General features: G+C 36.4%; 1 protein-coding gene across 1 annotated transcript; it reads right to left on the bottom strand.

Moving 5' to 3' along the window:
- Nucleotides 1–9,164: 9,164 nt before the first annotated feature.
- LOC133855074 (uncharacterized) lies at nucleotides 9,165–16,109 on the bottom strand. The gene is made up of 7 exons (XM_062291375.1): nucleotides 15,656–16,109; nucleotides 15,448–15,560; nucleotides 15,021–15,269; nucleotides 13,871–14,005; nucleotides 10,863–11,042; nucleotides 10,017–10,178; nucleotides 9,165–9,737 (listed from the first exon to the last, which is right to left on the bottom strand). The coding sequence occupies exons 1-7, from the start codon at nucleotides 16,017–16,019 to the stop codon at nucleotides 9,309–9,311; spliced, it is 1,632 nt and encodes a 543-aa protein (XP_062147359.1). The 5' UTR covers nucleotides 16,020–16,109; the 3' UTR covers nucleotides 9,165–9,308.
- Between the last annotated feature and the right edge of the window lie 5,242 nt (nucleotides 16,110–21,351).

Below are 21,351 nucleotides of genomic sequence, written 5' to 3' on the forward strand. Positions count from 1 at the left end.
GTGCTGCCGTGGATGAGGAGTTGAAGCAGAGATGTGCTGATGCAGTAGAGTTGATGTAGAGATGTGCTGATGCAGTGGATGACTTGTTGCAAACTGGATGACTTGCTGCAGAGGAGGGATGACTTGCTTGTTGCAGAGGTTTATCTTCTAACATCCCCCCGCAAACTGATGGGAGGAACTTCTTTCAGTTTGTCTTTTGCTTCTTAGCATCTTTTTTTTTTTTTTTTTTTTTTTTTTTTATCTTTTTTTTGGATTGGCCCGGGTTTTCAAATTGTACCTCAAAGCCAGACTAAGGGCCAAGAAAAGAGCCTACAAAAAGGCTTTAGTAAGCTTGGTGGTTTGGGCATTCGAAACTTGAGAATTTTCAACAAGGCGCTTTTAGGGAAGTGGTTGTGGTGTTATGCTTATGAGAGAGAAGCTTTGTGGAAATCTGTGGTGGATGCAAAGTATGGCTCTACTAGGGATGGTTGGTGTTCCTTAGATCCCCTTAGGTCTCACGGTGTGGGGATTTGGAAGAACATTAGGAAGGGGTGGAGCTTGTTTTGTAGCTATACCAGACTTATCTTGGGCAATGGGTCGAGGATACGTTTTTGGGATGATGTATGGTGTGGAGAGATGTCCCTCAAGGAAGCTTTTCCAGTTCTGTATGATATAGCTTGTGCCAAGGATACTTTGGTAGAAGACCACTTGGTAGTGGTAAGTGGTTCCTATCAGTGGGATGTCAGATTTTTCCGTGATGTACACGATTGGGAGGTGGACGTCATGGCTTCCTTTTTCTCCTTACTATATTCATCCAAGGTGGCTCAAGATGGGGGGGACCGGCTTTGGTGGTCCCTCTCTCGCAAAGGGTCTTTTGATGTTAGATCATTCTATAAGGCTCTTGCTTGCAATGAAGCTTCTTTATTCTCCTGGAAAAGTATTTGGCGAACCAAGACCCCATTGAAAGTGGCCTTCTTCGCTTGGACGGCAGCGTTAGGGAAAATCCTCACCTTGGACAATCTCAGAAAGAAGCGTGTCATTGTGATTGATAGATGCTGCATGTGTAAAATGACCGGGGAGACTGTGGATCATCTTCTTCTTCATTGCGAGGTTGCACGCGCTCTTTGGTATGTCATCCTCAGTCGTTTCGGTCTGTCTTGGGTGATGCCTTCTCGGGTGATAGACTTATTCGCCTGTTGTTGGTCGGGGGGTAGGTCCCGAAGCGCGGTCGTGTGGAAAATGGCTCATTGTTGTCTTATGTGGTGCTTGTGGACGGAACGCAATGATAGACAGTTTGAGGACAAAGAAAGAACCATAGAGGAGCTCATTTCCTTTTTTCTTCATTCTTTGTACTCCTGGACGGCTGCGTATCTAGCACCTCTAGGGATTAGTTTTAACGATTTCCTTGTATTGCTTCCTTCTTCTTCTTAATTGTCTCTCTTGTATACCCTCTGTATACTTGATTGCGTTTTGCGTTTTTCTAATAAAATTCTCTTACTTATCAAAAAAAGGAAGAAATTGGTCAACAATGGGCTAAAAGAGCCAACAATGGGCTTAAATAAGCTTGGGTTTTCAAACTGTACCTCAAAGCCAAAATTAGGGCCAACGAGGGGCTAAGAAAAGAGCCTACAAAGGGCTTTAGTGAGTTTGGATCTTAAACATTGCCTCAAGCAAGAAATTGGGCCAAGAGAAAAGAGCCAACAAAAGGCTTAAATGGGCTTGGGCCTTTTAACATTTGCCTCAAGCTTGAAATTAGACCAACAATAGGTCAAAGAGAAGATGGCCAACTATGGGCCAAAGAGAGATTTTCCGCTTCTTTTTTTTTTTTTTTTTTTTGTGCTTTTCTTATCCCTTTAATGTTCAACGAACCATAATGATTACAACAGAAACAAATACAATTGAAACAAATAAGTGAAAGTGAAATATAGACCACTATGTGATGACCAATTCAACAGAAGAAAGGTGAAACATAGACTGTGATAACTGAAATACAACAGAAGAGTGTAGAAAAAAGAAAGAAAAAAAGTGGAGATACAACTAAGACAAACACACAAGGGAACTTGTGGGTTTCTGAGTGATGGGAAGAGTTTTTGAGTTGGCTTTTGTTGAGACAAAAAGAGAAATTTGTTGGACTGATTGTGTTTTGGAGAGAATGATTTTGTTGAGATAAAAATTGAGTGTACTGGTGATGCTGCAGATGTTGACACAAGGAGGTATGGTTTGGGTTTCTTTGGAACTTTATGTGTGGCTGGGTAATGGAGGTGAAGATGAGGTGAATTGGCAATTGAAACTGGAATTGTGGTGTTTGAAGAAATGCTTCAAAGAGACAGAGTGGGATGAGAAGACTTTTTTTTTTTTTTTTTTTTGGGCATTGGTTGGGGCAGTATCGTCTTCGGAGTTGAGACGGCTGTGGGACTGAGACTCAGACTGTGTATGGGTGTTGATCAATTTACAGAGAGCTGGAACATTTGATGTGGACGAGAGTTTCAAGCGTTTGACAGATGTTTGTTTGCAGGGACAGTGTTTTGAGTGGATGTGGGTGTCGGTGAAGTGTTTGAAGATGAGGGATTTGTGGTTGCCATGGGAAGGATCGAAAGACTTGGCATTGGCCTATTCATGCTCTGATACCATGTTAGAAAAATAAAGTGGAAGACAGAAACAGAGAAAGAAGAGGAAGAAGAAGAGAAACACAAAGTAAAGACTACATCTTGCTCATTACATTACATAGTTTGGTTACAAGATAGGTTAATATATAGGCTTAACAAAAGTTAAAGACCAGTGTACAAAGAGAGAAACTGAGAGCTAATTACATCGTGGTATGGGTTGAGGAATGGCAAGAGATAAGAGGTATGACTTGGCTGTGACTTGTGTGTTTTGCAATGGTAACTTGATGATGTAGAGATGTGTTGCCGTGGATGAGGAGTTGATGCAGAGATGTGCTAATGCAGTAGAGTTGATGTAGAGATGTGCTGATGCAGTGGATGACTTGCTGCAGAGGAGGGATGACTTGCTTGCTGCAGAGGTTTAAAGTATGCATTTAATACATGTTGGCCTATGGCACAAACTTTTTCCTACAGACCAAGTAATGAAAGTAATGAAAAAAAATGAAAAACAAAATGAAAGTAACGAGTTTAATATGGATTAGGATCTTCTACAACTTTAAAGAAATTTGAGATTTACAAATTATGTGAATTCAAGTCCTTTTTTACATCAAATGATGTAAAAAATACTACATATTAAAGATATAACATGTTATCGAGAAAAAAAAAAAAAAAAAAATCCAAAAGGCTTTTTCTTCACTTTTGAAGAGATATTTTTCTTTACCAAACTAAAAGACAGTTTTTTGCTTAAAGCTTTTATATAACATAAAGTGTAAGAACCTGATAAAAGTATACTTAATTCTTAATATTATTAACATGTCACATTTTTAATATGTAGCATTTTTCATGCCATTCGATGCATGAAACGACTTAAATTCACATAATTTGATAATTTTTTTTTTTTTTTTTTTAAATTGTAGAGGATTCTAATCCGTTTAATATATGCCATATGTGACTTAACAAACATGTCATATGTGGTGACAACTTAAAAACCTAACTTACTTCTTACCAAAAAAAAAAAAAAAAAAAAAAAAAAAAAAAAAAAAAAACCCTAACTTACAATACATATTTAAAATACAGCATAGTTGTGATTTGCCATTGATTTCGATGTATATATATACTTGAAAGAAATGAAATGAAATGAGCAATTAATATATGCCATATGTGGTGCCAACTTAAAAATTTAACCTACAGTATATATTTAAAACACAACACAGTTATGATTTTCCATCTTAAAAACTTAGTTTTGAAATCTGAGAGTGTTGGACCTACGATTTTGATGTCTGTTAGTGTGAATTTAAATAAAACTAGCTAATAAACCGCGTTATATGTGAGATTCTTCGTTATAATTTAATTTCAAAATTTAAATATATCTTCATTGTACTTTTTATTATAGGTTAAAAAATGCGTGTCAAAAAAAATTATTAGACGTCTTTCAATAAAAAAACATTACAGATTAAGACCCTTAATTTTAATTTAACCCATAAAAAGTAAAACTTTTTAAAATATTTATTCACATAAGTGTAGTTTATAACGAATAGAAATATGAAATAAATAAATAATAGCAAGAAGATAATCAAAATTCTAAATATTACAACATAGGTGCTGTAGTTTTTTCAATGGTCTTGTAATTTTTTTTACAACACCTTAGCCAAATCCTACAAAATAAAACAAAAAATGTCACTTAACATTTAATGTAATTAAATAAATTCTCTCACATAATGTTCAATGCTTAATCAAATAGTATTTTTCCTTATCTTGCTTTCAAAAAAAATTTGAGTGAATCATACGAAATAAAAAAAAAAACATTAAACATTCAAATATATTAAAAAAATAAGACCTTTAATTTTATTTTAATTCATATAAATTAAAACATGTTAAAATCTTTGTTCACATATCAGTAGTTTAAAATGAAAAGAAGTATAAAGAAAAGAAAGAAAGAAAGAAAAAAAAAAAAGAAAAAAGAGTAAGAATAAAACCTGTAGATTATGATTGTCAAACCATTAATAAAAAAAATTACCACGAGTTTCTAATATTATTGGTGTGATACATATTACATTTCAATACAAATAAAACCATATAATTTTGAAACATTCTAAAAAAAAAAAAATACATAGCAAACTAAACAAAATGGCTAAAAATTGAGTAAATCATACAAATGAAAACAAAATATTCCATAAAACATTCAATGAACTAAAAAATAAGACACTTAATTTTAGTTTAATCCATATAAATTAAAACATGTTAAAATCTTTGTACTCATATGAATAGTTTATAACGAAAAAGAAGTATAAAGAAAAAAAAAATAGCAAGAAGAAAACATAGTTTAATCTAATTATCAAATCATTAATAAAAAAAAATTAACAAAAATCTATGATATTGTTAGTGTGATACCTATTATATTTAAATACAAATAAAACCCAAGTAATTATAAACATTTTAAAAAAATACTTAACAAACTAAACAAAATATTTTTTTACGAATACAAAATAAAACAAAATCTTTCATTAAACATTTAACGAAATCAAATAAATCATCGAATCATGTTCAATGTTTAATATCTCTTTGGTGTTTCAAAAGTATTTATATCTATTTTATGCACAACAATCAAATAAATTTTTTCCTTGTTTTGCTTTCACAAGCATAAAAACACTTTCAAAAAAATGGTTAAAAATGGAGTAAATCACATAAAAAAAAAAAAAAAAAAAAATCCGGAAAACATAAGAGTCTTTATCTTAGTTTAATTCATATACATTAAAACATGTTTAAATCTTTGTTCCCATAGGTATACATGATTTAAAATGAAAAGTATAAAGAAAAAAAATTTAATGCTTAATTAACTCTTTAGTGTCTTAAAAGCATTTCTATTCCTTTTGTGCATAATAACCAAATAAAATTTTGCATTTTTTGGCTTTCAAATGCAGAATAACACTTCCAAAAAATAAATGAAAATCGTGTAAATCACATAAATGAAAAACAAATATCCCATAAAACATTCAAATGAACTAAAACTTAAGACCCTTATTTTTAGTTTAATTCATATAAATTAACATGTTAAAATCTTTGTTCCCATAGGTGTAGTTTAGAATGAAAATAAGTGTGAAGAAGAAAAATATCAAGAAGAAAACTATGATTTTAATTATCAAAGCATAAAAAAGAAAATTAGCAGGAATTTTTTTTATTTTTTTATATATATATATTATTGATGCGATACTTATTATATTTCAATCCTATATAATTCTGAACAATCGAAAAAGCAAATGAAAAAAAAAAAAAAAAAAAAAAACTCAAACATTCAAATGAAGAATTGCTCAACCAAAAATTTCACAAGCAAAATAGAAATATTTTTAGATTTCAACCAAAAACATAAAATACTAAAGAAACAACTGTTTCCACAAAAGAGTCCTATTTGTATCATTAATTAAGAGAGATATATATTAAATAGACTGGTTTAATTTTATTTAAAAGACCGGTTCAGTACTTAAAACTTGAAAGACCGATTTAGTCACTAAAAAGTATGAGTTCATGCCACGTATCACCATTATAAAGAAGAACTCGGCTTTTATATATATATATATATATATATATATATGACATATGATATGATTGTGAAAAGTGTTTTACTAAAGAGTGCGTTTTAAAAAAATTGCAGTTTGAAAACGTTAAAAAAATCTCGATCCCTCTGAACCAAAATTCTGGCTCTGCTATTAATCTACTCGACTAAACTTGACTCGTGCTAGAATTAATTGTTAAATTGACCGTTTATGAACACAAAATTAGGTTCGATTATTAAATGATACATACTCGCATAAATTTGACTTGATTCGGTTAATGTTTGTGAACTTGCTCGTATAAGGACCAATTCAATTTGTTAAAGATCGATTCTATATATTTATTAATATGTGTGTGTGTGTCTATATATATATATTCATTGTATGATCGTATCTGGATGTGGGGAACGTTAGAGTAAAAAATAATTAGCAAGCATTATCTATATATATATATATATATATATATATTATCAATATTTAATGCTTGCTAATTATATATATATATATATATATATATATATATATATATATATATATATATATATATATATATATATATATATATTTTATCAATATTTAATGCTTGCTAATTATTTTAGACTCTTACGGTTCCCAACATCCAGATACAATGACACAATGAAAACACAAAACGCACAAGCCTTATCATTTATACAAAACGAAAACTTGAGTAATTAATAATATCCGCCACACTTGCATTGGGAGTCTGGGACTGGGACACACACAATGCCATTTCAACTCTTTCATTTCCCAACATTCTGCCAGTGCCAGCCTCTCATTACATTTACCCCAAATTCACAAATAAAATTCCACTTTTTGGATGGTTAAAATTCCTCCAAATTAGATTATATATATATTTTTTTTAAAAAAAAATTATTCAATTAAATTGATATTTGTCTCTAAAATAAGTAATTTTTACAGATATTTTTAAAAATGAATTTAAGAATCATATGCTTGACATAAACGTAGGCAAGCACACACATGAAGCCTGATAAAGGAACTATTCAGGTAGTTCATAAACCAACGTAATTAACTTGAAACACGTAGTGTAATCCAAGGGATAGATTGTCTGTCTGTAGAGAAGAAAGAGCAAGCATTCATCTTTTGCAAAAATGGAAGATTTCGCCGACAGGAAAATGCGTATTAATGACGAAAATGAAGAATATAAAGATTGTATTGTTCCAGATACAGAAGATGACGAGGAAGAGCAGCAAAAGAAAGTGAAAGACGTCGACGCACAGAATTTTTCCACTCCCAAGGAATCTAAACGCAAAAAAAGGGACGACAGGGAGAAAAATCCTCAGGAGGAGCACCGGCACCGGCGACGCTCAAAGAAGAAGACAAAGAAGAAGAATGAAAAGAGCACAGCATCCTTGAAATCCCAAGATGTTCCAAAAGGCGCGAATGGAACATCGGGCAGTAGCGTTACTTTACAGAGTATGATAGATGAATTAAAAGAAGAAGGAATAGAGTTTGATTTGATCGACAAAGAGAGGGTTCCTGTACTGTTGGAGGCATGGAGATCTCTCAAGGTTGCTGAATTGGAGACTCGCCTGAAAGAGGCTGTGTACAAAGAGGAGCTTTTCAACAGTATACTCATCCTTAAATAATAATGCCTTGGACTCTCGTTGATCCATCCATATTTATTATCTCTTTCTGTTTCTTTTGTGGACTGTTTTGATGTGTTTTCTTGGTTTACTGATGTTGTTTTTCTGTTGTGTTTGTATAGATGTTCTATTAATTGCATCACTAGTTGTGGGTGGTTGAGATTTGTTTTCTGCACTTGCTGTTTGGTGTTTCTATTCTCTAAAGGATTGGGTTTGGCATTCTTCTTCGGAGTTGTTTGATGCTTTGCTGAAATTTTGGTAGTTCTGCTAATTAATGCTGATTTTTTTGCTGTTTGCTGGAGTACTCTATGGTAGTCTGTGGCTACTGTTGTCTTTGTGAGTTGAGTTTGTTTGACAAATGTTTTTTTTTTTTTTTTTTTGCCTTCACGTTCACTTTTCTTTAAAAAAAATCAACTTCAAAACATTCTAATTTTTTTTTTTCAACTTTTTTTATATCACATTATTAACTTTTTATTATTATTCAAACAAAAATACTCACTACAAGACAAAATTTTTTTCACTTTTCTATACAAATTATTCATATTTTATATCACATTGATCACTTTCTTATTAACTATTCAAAAACAAAACTCACCTAAAAAACCCATAAAAAAAATTTCATCCATCCCAAAAAAGAAAAAGAAAAAGAAAAAGAAAAAGAAAAAGAAATAGAAATAGAGAGAAAATGTGGTTCTTTTCTTTTTAGTCTCTGTTTGAGACTAAACTTTTTATCTAATCCAGCTTATCTGATCCGGTGAATGGAGGAGGATAGCAGCCATGATTATCGTTGGCATATGTGCTCATCTTTTTGCTATCTCTAAACTCAAGGCCATGGGGCCTCCTTTTAGCAGTAACAATTTATTTTATTTTATTTTTTATTATTATTATTATTATTATTTCTGGTTTAGTCAAGCTAAAGAAAAAGATACATTCTGGTATAAAATATGTTTATTACTGCACATAAAGGTAATGATGTGGTTAGGGTTTGATTAATGTAGAAAGTGTTAAATCACATTTATTCTAAAAGGTTAAATTGATAGGAATTAATTATTTAATTGATATTCTAATACCCTTTAGACCATAGTAGAATATTTTAATTGAAAATGAGAAAATAAAATATAGAGTTATAGTTCATACTTAAGACTTCTATTCTGATATCATGTTCAATTATCACACTAATAATCTCTAGGAGATGATTCAGCCACCCACGACCATGGTCGAGACTCGTTGGGTAGAGTGACCTCATCCCCAACCCCCTTTTTTTTTTCTTTGTCATTATTATTATTATTTATATGACAAAAGTCTCGAATTTAGAATGGATGTAAAATTAGGTCTCAAATCTATTCCATTACTCTCCTTTTTTTAGATTTTATTAATTAAAAATTTTAACTTTTTAAATGAAAAGATAATTTGTTTCAATTTACTTTATTCTAATTAAAATTTTGGTACAAAAAAATGAAAAGATAATTCATGTATATTCTTGAATCAGTTCCCATCAGAACCTTTGAGGTTGTTGTTTCAAAAGAGAGGCATATGCTACCTCTATTTCATGTTCAGGTTACTTTAGAATTCAGCTTTCTTTTCAGCCAAAAGTTCTGGATCATCAATGAGATGTAATGATGCATTCCATGGATCAAACCATGGCCAGGTTTCGGCATAGTGGCAATCAGCCATTGATAATCCGACTGTGTTGAATCCGACAACGGCTCCAGGAACTCGCACCTAACCAGAATTTCATGTGAGGGTGCACCAGCAATGAGGTTTGAATCCAGCTTGGGCTTACCTTTGGTAAGCACTGTACGCACCCCAGCTTGTGTACCTTCAAGGGCAGAGGGAGAGGCACCTGGGATCACCTCCTGCTTAAAAGGCAGTGCTCTCGCAGCTTGCAAGCAAAACTCTATCCACTGATGAATCAGTGGAGACGGCCCCCTGACTCTGCCCCCAATTCGGTCCGTTTCAAATCTAGAGACAGAAGGGATTGCCTACAAAAAAGGACATATACATGCATTCTTTTTTGATAAGTATATATACATGAATTCTGAAAAGGCATACTATAATTTACGATAAAATGCAAGCCGTTCAAAATTGGTAAAGGTTTGACAACCAAAGCACTAGTGAATCATAATTCAACTGCTCGTTACCCACATTTCGTTCCTATAAATTCTCTGCTCGTACTTAAAATATATCTTACAATTGTCCTTTGAGGGTCACCAATACTATGAAGTTGAGTCAAAGAAAATATGACATGATAGAAAGCTTACCCAAAGGTCTGCCCATAAGCTAGTTCCAGACTTGGGAACAATTACTGCAACATTAGATGAGCGTTTTGCAAAAGGAATAACATCAGTACTCCACCCAACAGCCACCCATACATCTCCCACCCCAAATGCTTTTAAATAGTTCACACTGTCAAATAGTCGAACCTGTAGAACCAGTGAAGACTGATGCTGTAACAACTATGCATACCTTGTATGGAATGGAAAATAAGCAATCGAAATTGACATGTTCATGCTTGCATAATCAGGATTGTTCAAACATTGGATGCCATTAGAAACCAATAACTCAGTCTAGTTACTCTCATTTTACTTTTCAGCTTTTACTGCACAGCTCAAATCTAGCATAATGTAGAGATAACTTGTCACCTAGACTCCAAACTTAAAAAAATAGAATTAACCAAGTTGAATCCACACGAGAAACTTGAACCTTCCTATTTGTAGACCAAATCTGACCTAAAAGTTAATCTGTTCTGTAATTAAAGTAACAAATTAAACTTGAACCTTCCATTTCCCGCTTTATTTGTACTTTCATTTTCTTGCACTGTAATGGTTGTTCTTTGGGTGTTGTTGGGGTTCCTCACCCCCACCTTTTATAGATATATTTTTTTCCTATTATAATCGAATGGCTCAAAAAAAAAAAAAGGATAAATAAGACGAGAACAAGAAAATTACTGGATTGCTGAAATTAGCATATCGGAAGAATCCATGTTTTGGATCACTAGGGTGGTAGAGAATTATGGTAATTCTGGTTAATATATCTTGCAGTGCAACATGATAATAGTCAAGTGCGAATCAGATGCAATAATTCAGATATCATCTCTATTTCAATACCTGTTTTCCAAGTAATTCAAGATTTTTTTGGACAGCAGTTCTCCCGCCAGCAACTAAGTCGAGATTGTTTGTGTTGTAAGATGCCCCCATATACTTTAAAACTGCACCAACAACCTCTCTAGGAGAATCAACCATTGAAATCTTCCCTTCAAGTTCAGGCCGCCATAAATCTGCCCAGTCCTGCAATGGCAGTTTTACCTACACTCAGGTACTATATAAAAGACAAATTTCTTTATTTGCATAAATTCTATAAAAAATGTCACTAAAATTTGCAAGGCAACAAGAAACAAAATTCAGATGAACCAGAAACAAGAAAATGACAATTTTACAGGTAACATATACACCATCCTAAATTGATGAAGCCCCCCATCTCCTAAGCTCTACTGTTCCTCTCATTCCAAAAGCTCCACAGAAAAATATAAGATACAGATCTCTATGCAATGTTAAGCTCCATAACTCATATAACATTAAAACCTTAATCTTTCCCAATATTTGCCAACAATTTGTCCCAGTAGGTAAGGCAGTTCAAGGGTCAGTTTGGATTGAATTTGAGGTAAATCCACAACAAAACCGACCTAATTGGCTACAGATAAAAAAACAATTAAACAAACAAACAAACCTTGGAAAAAAGTGAAATATGTCACAGGTTTGGCTTTCCACCTGATTAATTCCCACTTTCCTCCATATTCTTTTATTAACCAAACAGAGAATAAAACCCAAAAAATTAAAGTAAGAAAACATACATAAATTGTAAAGACTTGTAAGCAATAAGATACATATCTAGTAAAAATATGAGTACTGAGGAACAAAATTAAATCTGAACATGGCAATGCAATGGCGGCGTGGGTTGTGGAGAGGAGAGGCACAAAGAGGTGTGGTGTCATGCTGTTGCTATGGCAGTGCGCTAAGATGGTGTGGATAGCATGGCAAGGTGGTGGATACTATGTTACCATAATAAGTTGTATTAGGTTTTCTATTTAAACATGTTGAACAATACATTCTGTGCACCCAAATATTAGTAAGGGGTATTTACCTCTCTACACTGCAAATGAAATCAAGGATGCAATCACTCAGACCTACTCAAAGGTGGGGAATGCTGCTCAGATTTATGAACTGAAGCGTCGGATTCATGGGACAACCCAGAGTGAATGGTCTGTTGCTACCTATTTTCATAAGCTTCATGGTTTGTGGCAAGAGTTGGACCATTATCAGAACTTTCAAGCAAAGTGCACAGCATATTCAATAGAAGTTCAGTGGATGACAGAGGAGGGGCGTATCTATGAGTTCCTAGCTAGCCTGAATTCCAAGTATGACCTGATCAAATTTTATTCTTGATCTTATTGTCTTTATTGTCATATTTTATTTTCATCATTGTTGTAAGATGCACTAACTACGTTACCACTAAAAAATTGTAATTGCACTCTAATATTTTATTTTTGATTTTTTGAAATACTCCCAATGACGTTCTTATATTTTTTATTAACCCCCCCATCAAATAATCTGTAGCCGAATTAAAGTCATAAAATGAATGTCACTTTAATTTACTACCTCTTATCCCTGAGTACCCAATTTAATTTCTTGATTATTTTCATACTTGTAGATGTCGTATGGCTACATATCGAAGAATAGAAGCTCTTCTTCTACCTTCTTTAGTTTTTCCCTTCTTTTTATTGTCTTCAACTGGGTAGGGGGAGGGAAGGGTGAGAACACTGAGAAGGAACGACGGGTACAGCAGTTGAGAACAGAGAGTGTAGGAAGGTGCACTGTAGGGCATTTCTCTCCATATGCATCACATCAGAGATAAGGAGAATGACCCTTCGCATCACAGAGCCTCAATTCCTACTGCAGCAGCCTTTCCATAGTTGTCTTGTGCATAACCCCAAAACGAAAAAACACAAGAGACTAAAGTTCATTAGCTATAAAATAAGCAATAAGAGATAGTCATTGTCTCCCTACTTAACCAGATATGCAACACCAATCAACTACTCATCCACTTTCTAAGATAGCCCATCATTAATATCTTGCGAAAGGCACTAACCAGCCAAAGATAGCCACCTTCTAAAGTAGTTTTACCAGTCAAATGCTCTTAGGAAAACTATCCAAATGTTTTTCTGCTGATAAATCTCCACTTAAAATTTTGTACATGTGCCAGGGATAAAATCAATCTCGCATCACTAAACTTAGTTTCTAAAGGAAAGTGAATGCCTTTCTGTAATGTGCATTCTGAAACACAATAGGGAATTAATAATCTGCAGTAATTCTGGGCACTTTTGAACTTGGGCGCAGATTTAATGCCCCAGAGTATGTTTGACCTGGTGCTAAGAACAGCCTAAGGCCTGAGTCCACCTAAAGAAACAGATATTCAACGCAAAGTCCCTTAAATTATGAACATATGTGGTATGCAGTACATTTACCTCTCACATTGTAATAACTTATCCAGGAATGTACTACATAAAAGGATAAGCTTATGTAGCTATTATTTATCTCTCATTAAAAGTTAGGAGAATGGAATTATTTATAAGTGAAAGACTAAGTTTCTTTTAACACTGGACTCTTAATGTGTAATGGGCATTTGGCATTCATATCTTCTCCGAATAAGATCTCATATTAGGTATTGATCTATTCTTCTTGATATTGCCCTGAAGAAGGGGAAAACACCAGAACACGGATGCTAAATTTCAAGTTCAGCAACAAAGAAGTATTAACAATTTTCAGATGGTGTGCCCCAAATCAAGTAGCAGTATGTACTGGTGATATCAGGTACACTATTTTCGACTATATTATTGTTCAATTAAAGGACACTCAAAGAAAAAGGACAGGAAGAAAACAAAAGAAAATATAAAAGTGCAGAGAAGAGATTACGTGACATATAGAGCCTTACAGAGTATGAATACTATTACAAATTTGCAGCAATGGCAACAAAAAATTACTAAATCCAAAAATATCCATACTCATATAAAGTCATCTTGGCTTTGATTTAAGCATAACAAAACGACTTAACAACATACCTCGATAGGAGCCAATTTATGCTTCTGAAATTTACTTGTCTTGTATGCTATCACCATGCAGCCCCATCGATATGGAGCAGCCCATATTTTACCTTCAGGATCTATTTCCCCCAAAGAGTTCCTGCGTAGATATACCTGAGACTCTTTTGGTGAAGGTACAAGGGCATAAAGAACAGAAAGGTATTAACCATCACATATGATACTCCTAGCACAAGTCCAACATCTTGCATAACCATATATACATAGCATGCATAAGAAAAAGGTAATAGCATATTAGTATGTGGGACACATATTAGAGGCACGACCACATCACTCACTAGATAATTAGTATGGCAAGTTGGAGACAAAACCTTAATCCATTTACTATCTAGCATTCTCCCAGATCCAAGCAATTACAACTTAATTTTATGCACGGGAGAAATCAAAGATTTAAAAATTAACAAAAACAAATTCCAATCCCTACTTGTGCAAATAATTTAATGGTCTACGCTGCTAGTAACTCAAATTAGATATTTATAGGAAAGAGTTCCATATCTTTCATCCATCAATTCCATTAACACATATATTCAAGCCAAATTGTTGAATTAGCCAAATGAAGCTGATGGAGACCATCAAATCCAAAAGCTTAAGCTTTTGTGACAGATAGTTTCTAGCATGGTATCAGAGATTGGCTTGTCTAAAAGGTTTCTTGTTTGAATCCTAGAACCCAAAATTGATCCCGGACAAAAGCCCTAAAGGAAGCATTGATATTTGGATCAAATTATTAAGATTAATGTTAGAATATTAATTAAATGATTAAATTCACCATTCTCTGTCAGCTTTAACTTTTGGGTACCACATATTTATTATCCCAGCATAAATTTTACACTTTTTGATAAACATTTTAAGCTAATATCATCCATGTTCACATATTTCAAGCTTATGGAACATTTTCAGTAAAACGGTGTAAAACACAAAAAAGTGGGCGTATAGGATCAATAGCATTGTGAAACTAAAAACTTGTTGTTTGATATCCGTAAACTCCAGATAGGATGATTGCAAATTTTCCGATAAACGTAACACCCTAACAAAAAGGTGCGCCTCAAATCACTAATGGTGTAAAACAAGTTTGAGAACGACACAAACAAGAGAGGTTACTTGTATTTCTTACCTTCCATTTGTCACTTAAGGCCTTGAACCATTCCTGGTCTTCTGCCCCCTGTATGGGCTCAATTATAGCCTTGCTGATGGCCAAATTGAGCCAGGAGTCACCAACACTCACAATATCCCCCGCCGAAGTAGATGATGGCGAAACATGACCTTTTCGAGAGGGCATAGATAGATCAGAAAAGATGCCCTCAAGACTTGCATTGTACTTCAAGCTAAACTTTAATCTCTTTCCTTGTGATTGTATGAAGTCCTACACACACACACACACACACATATATATATACCCAACATATGTAATCTATGGAGAACAGGTATCAATGACAACAATTGGTTCTACACCCAGAGAGGAAAAATGGGCTAGCCATAATTTACTCTCCACAAATAGAAATGATAAGATTAACCCAGAAATATATATATATCAGAAAGACCTTAATCCAGGAAGGAGGTACAGAGCCACGTAAAGCAACGATTTTGAGAGGAACAGTGAGAGCATAGGTTTTAGACTTCCAAGCGTCGAATGCTGCTTTTAACTCGGATTGATCTGGAGCAGGTACGTAGCATTTATATATGACACAAAAGAAAGAAAGAAAGAAAGCACTCAAACAAAGAGAAATTTATGCAATGGGTGGGCGGCACCTTGAGCTTCCTCTTGCAGTGGAGCTACGGCGAGAGCGGGAGGGAGCCGAAGGGGCCGAGCGGCACCAAAGCCGAAGCAGCCAAGAAAGAGCAGCGCGGAGGAGGCGGCAAGGCGAAGCAACAGTTTGGGATTGGGAGACTCTGCCTCTTGTGCTCGGCTAAATGATTCGGCGGTTGCAGTGGTCAAATTGTGGGTACTGCGTCTGAGAGTGAGAGTGGTTGAAATGCGATTGTGGGGTTTGTTTGGATGAGGGTTTAGGAAGCCGTAATGGTAGCGGTGAAACCGAGACGAAAGTGGGTTGAGGGAGAACGAGGTGTGTGAGTGTGAGGGTGAGGGTAAGGGCAGCGACGCCGCCATTAACATATCCAAGAGAGAAACGGAAGAATAGTGTTTGATTGAACGTTCGTTGGTGGTGGTGATGCTGGTTGGTTTTCTCCTCTTCTTGTTTTTTTTTTCCTATGTATTCTTTTCTTTTCTTTTTTGAATTAACGATTTTTTTTTTTTAATAGAATTAACTTTTCATTGGCAAAACTATGGGAGAGCATGCTGTTCCTCTTTTTTTCTTTTTTCTTTTTCATAAATATATAAATATTATTAGTTAATCAAGAAAATAGAGTATAAAAAGAATGTCTTCTATCCAAACCTTACTTATAACTTGTTGGGTAAATGTCTAATAAATTTTTGAGTCAACTTTCATTAGTGTCACGACAGCTTTTTTGCCACATCATTTTAAAATATTATTTTTTTATTATATTATAAATTTAAAAACTTAAAATTTTATTTTTATGGGGTGGTTGTGCGCTACCACAACCCCATCTAGGGTGGCCCGTAGGCAATGACGAAAGAGGGAGCCGATAAGGACGATGGCCCCCAATTTCTTGAAAATAAAAATTTTATAAAGATGTAGGCTAAGGGGCTGAAGACTAAAATCCTAATGGTCATGTTTAGATATCAATAGAAACCAAGCATAGAAGGGCTTGTAAAGAAAAAAGTAGTAGGATTATACCCACCCTCTAAGGCCGTGTTCTTGGGCTCATGGTGCGGAGGTGCTTCCCTCAAAAGGTCTCATTTAGGGTGTGGAAAGAAGATGACTATCGAGTATCGCAGTGGTCTTCACGTTTTTGGTGGGTTTGGGTAGCCTAATGAGCATCAAAGAGGGGTGACTGAAGGTAAATATAAGCTCAAGGATTGTACTGTAGAAGAGGGTTTGTATCAGAGGGATTAGGCCTACCATCGTAGCCTGAAAGAAGGTGACTGTTGTGGGAAACCTCTCTCCTCCCGATGCAAACAAAGCAATCTCAGCCGTGAGTTGCCGACGTTATCACAATGGCTCAAAAGGATGAGACATGTAGCTCTCTTTTTTAGTTGAAGTCTACAAGAAATGTCGTCCAAAAGCTGACTGAATACAACAGATACAAAAAGCGGCAATTAAAAGAGATGTGACTGCCTAGGGATGTGCGGTGCCAAGGCATTCAACTGGGAAACTTGCTAAGGCGTGCGATCTCCTAAAGCCATGTCCACTATGAGTCCGGTCTCTCCTCATATCTGCATCAAACTCAACCGTCCAAATTTGAAAGTTCTTGTCATTCGATGGATGGAAAGCACATTGTCCCATTCGAGTGGACATACTTCATTGCAGCCAATAGAATATTAGATTGTAACATCTCGAATTGGGTATGTTGCTTAAATTGCTTAAATAAGTTTAGTATTAACAAAAACTAATACAAAATACTTATAAAAACACAAAAAAGACAATTTTATTACAAATTGAATTGAAAGAATTTTCTTCAATTCAAACTAAACTTACATGTCCAATTGAAATTTCTCAATTTTAATACAGAACCTGAGGTTTTTTTTTTTTTTTTTTTTTTTTTTTTTTTATTTTCTGAATCTTTGGACAGCAGTTTTTTTTTTAAGTCACCGGCTTAATTTTTCGCTTTGGAACAAGCTCAATCCAGCCACGTGATGACCTTAAACAAAGCACGAAGCAATGCATAAGCAGCCAAACCACACCTTACCGAAGTTATCTAACAAGGCAATCATAGCACATCACACAATACTTTTGTGTGAGTAACACCTCACAACCCTTTACACTCTCAATAACATTGAATGTACATAGGAACAATAAGGGCCCTTACAATACAATGGCACCCAAGTCTAACTCAGCCAACAAAGCTTACAAAAGGAACACACAGAATACAACTCTTCGCACTCAGTGTTTCCTCACCACCAGCTCGTACACAAGACTCACTCAGCTTCCCTACCATTCTGGAGCATCCAACAGCTCCTTTTATTGCGAAGCATCCAATCTTCAGCCCTAGCAATGTGGGCGGCCACCTGTCATTTGCCCACACTCTGTTGCAACATCATATCTCCTGCAACCTACCATTGCAACTACAGTGTCAGCCTACAAGCAACCAGCCCCAATAGCCATGCCACATGTCCTCAACAGTTGTGCTCATTTGAAATGCACCAACAGCTTCCTTTACTTCCCCCAGCCATCCACCATAATCAGCCAGCTAGTCCATCATGAGGGCCAAGCCCCAAGCATATTTGAAATCAGCAAACCACATGCTTAGGATTCTGCCACAAGCTAGCACCTTTAAAATTTCGCCCAACCAGCATGCTTGGGTTGCTGCCACAAGCCAAACAGTGTATTTGAATTCGCCCAACCAACATAAAGCTCATCATTAGTACTCAGACAAGGGCAGGGCAGTGCCACCACGTGGCAACTACCTACAGCAACCAAGGGGATCAACCAACAGCAAAGAGACTAAGGGTCTAAGCCAAGCCACAGCCCACACAGCAACCATACATACTAGCCAAGTAACTTGACAGTGATTGGGCCAACACCAGCCAACTTTGTCAAGCCTACAAATTTAGCTCAAAGTATGCCTCCCTCATGCTTGGGCTTGGTGGTCAGCAAGGGTGCAAACCACCCCCACCGCTTGAAATCGACATCCTCATCAAATGGGTAGCCAAACACTCCTGGACTTCATCTTCAAATTGCCACAGCGTAGTATCTCTTTCCCATGCAGCCTCTGAGACGAGGAGACCTCTCCACTGAACCAGAAAATAATTTCTCCAATTCTTCTTGTGTTGGCCCTCTCTCTTATGGTCCAGAATCTTCTCCACCTTCAGCTCAAGTTCCTTCTGAACATTGGGTGGTGCCCTATGTGGTTTGTTTCGGGCAGGCTTCTCAACATCTTCATAGTGAGGTTTGAGGAGACTCGCATGGAAGGTGGGGTGCACCTTCAATCTCTCTAGCAGCTTCAACCGATAGGCTACCTTACCCACTCTTTTTACAATCTCAAATGGCCCATCATACTTCGGGATTAGCCCTTTGTGAATAACACATCTGCAGAATTTTCTGAGAATTTTAGTTGGCAACTTCAACATCACTTTGTCGCCCACAGAATACTCTAATGGATGCCTTTTTGCATCAACAAACTTCTTCATCCGTCACTGCGCCTTAGCCAAACTGTCATTGGCTTGCTGCAGCAACTCCTGCCTTTCTCTAGCAAATCGGTAGGCAGCAAGGCATTTACCTCTAGTCCTTCGGGCAACAATCTCATGAGGGGCTACAAGTTGTTGGCCAAAAACCAACTCAGAAGGACTTATGCCTGTTGCAGAGGACTTGTGCATATTATACGTAACTTGGGCAACATCTAGCAAGTCTAGCCAATTCTTCTGGTTAGTCGAGACAAATTGCCTCAAATAATCTTCCAACAGTGCGTTCACTCTCTCCGTTTGCCCATCTGTTTATGGATGATAACCTGTGGAAAATTTCAGTTCGGATCCTATGATGTTGAACAAGGCTGTCCAAAATCGGCCAATAAATTTGGGATCACGATCGCACACAATATCTTCGGGCAAGCCAAAAATCTTCACCACATTAGCAATGAACATTATGGCAACAAGGTTCGCTAAGCAGATGCTTGGCACTGCCATGAACACGGCATATTTCGAAAGTCTGTCCACCACTACCATTACTGCTTCCATCCCCTACACTTGAGTGAATTCCCAAAGAAAATCCATAAAAACTGATGCCCATGGCCTGTCGGGCACAGGAAGGGGCTGCAACAGACCTATTTCCTTAATTTGATTCACTTTGTCTTGCTAGCACACCAGACAAGTCTTCACATACAACTCCACATCATCTTTTAAACGGGGCTAGTAATAAGATCGAGACATAAGGGCAAGCATCCTTTCCCCACCAGGATGCCCAGCACATAGAGAATCATGAGACTCTCTCAATAGTTCGCGCCGAATGGAACCAGCGGGGACATACAAGTGATGGCCCTTAGCATACAACACCACATCTTCCAGCCATTTTAAAGTAGGCAGAATCGTGCTTGGACAATTCCCGAATTCTGTCTAGAAAATATGTTTTCACAATAAACAGTACAGCCACTACCACATCAACGTGCTTGCGGCTAAGTGCATCGGTCACTTGATTATACCTTCCTAGCTTGTGCTCCCATACAAAGTCATATTCTTGCAGAAACTCTTGCCATCGAGCTTCTTTGGAGACAGCTTCTTTTGAGAATGAAAATATGTGTTGGAAGCGTTGTCGGTGCGGACCACAAATTTTACCCCCATTAAGTGTACTCTCCATACTAGTAGGCAATGAATCACAGCCAGCATCTCATTTTCGTGGGCAGAATATCTCTTCTCCTCTTCCTTAAACTTTCTGCTCTCATAAGCTAAAGGATGGCCTGCCTGGAACAAGACTCCACCAATGGCTTTGTTTGATGCATCAGTATGCGCTTCGAACGGCAGCTCAAAGTTGGACAGGTGCAGAACTAGCTCACTTGCAACAGCCAGCTTGAGCTTTTCAAACGCAGCTTGGCACTAGTTGCTCCAACGCCAACTTGCTTCCTTCTTAAGTAGGTCAGTAAGAAGGGCTACCTTCTTAGCATAAGCAGCTCTGAACTTCCTGTAATAGTTGGCCAGACCAAGGAAAGACCGCAACTCCAACACAGTCTTCGGTGTTTCCCCAAACTAATCCTGTGACCAAGAAACAAAATGTCTTTGCGAACAAAGTCGCATTTCTCCTTTTTCACAAACAATGATTTTTTCCTCAACCAGAATAATACCAATCTAAGGTGGTACAAGTGGTCATCAAAAGACTCACTATAAACAACAATGTCATCCAAGTATACAACTACAAATTTATCAATGTATTCATGAAAGACATCATTCATCGAATTGCAGAAAGTAGCAGGGGCATTGGTGAGCCCAAAAGGCATCGCCATAAATTCGAAGCAACCATATTGGGTTACGCAAGTCGTTTTGGGCTTATCCCCTTCCGCAATGCTCACCTGCCAGTAGCCCGACCAATGGTCGAGCTTGGAAAAATAGGTAGCCTTGCAAAGTCGATCGAACAGGTCTTAGCTCAGGGGCACAAGATATTTGTTCTTCACTGTGACATTCAAGGCCCTGTAGTCTACACACATGCGTAGGGCTCCATATTTCTTCATCTAGAACAAAACAGGGGCACCGTAGGGTGCTTTGGAAGGCTGAATGAAGCCTGCCTCCAGTAACTCTGTGAGCTAATTCTGCAGCTCCACCAACTCTTCTGGCGACATACGGTATGGGGCTCGGGCAAGAGGTGTAGAACCAGGTAGCAACTCAATCTTATGATCCACAACACGCTTGGGTGATAAAGTTTTGAGCAGCTCCGCAAGCATGA

Source organism: Alnus glutinosa, chromosome 13, assembly GCF_958979055.1.
Source record: "Alnus glutinosa chromosome 13, dhAlnGlut1.1, whole genome shotgun sequence".
NCBI classification, from domain to species: domain Eukaryota; kingdom Viridiplantae; phylum Streptophyta; class Magnoliopsida; order Fagales; family Betulaceae; genus Alnus; species Alnus glutinosa.

Bases quoted from the DNA above. Each gene is read 5' to 3' on its own strand.
- LOC133855074 (XM_062291375.1), bottom strand. From the start codon at position 16,019: ATGTTAATGGCGGCGTCGCTGCCCTTACCCTCACCCTCACACTCACAC. The intron at 15,270-15,447 runs GTCTTTCTGATA...GTGTGTGTGTAG, and splicing joins TACCTCCTTCCTGGATTAAG to GACTTCATACAATCACAAGG. The intron at 11,043-13,870 runs GTATGTTGTTAA...CTGCCATTGCAG, and splicing joins ATAAATTGGCTCCTATCGAG to GACTGGGCAGATTTATGGCG.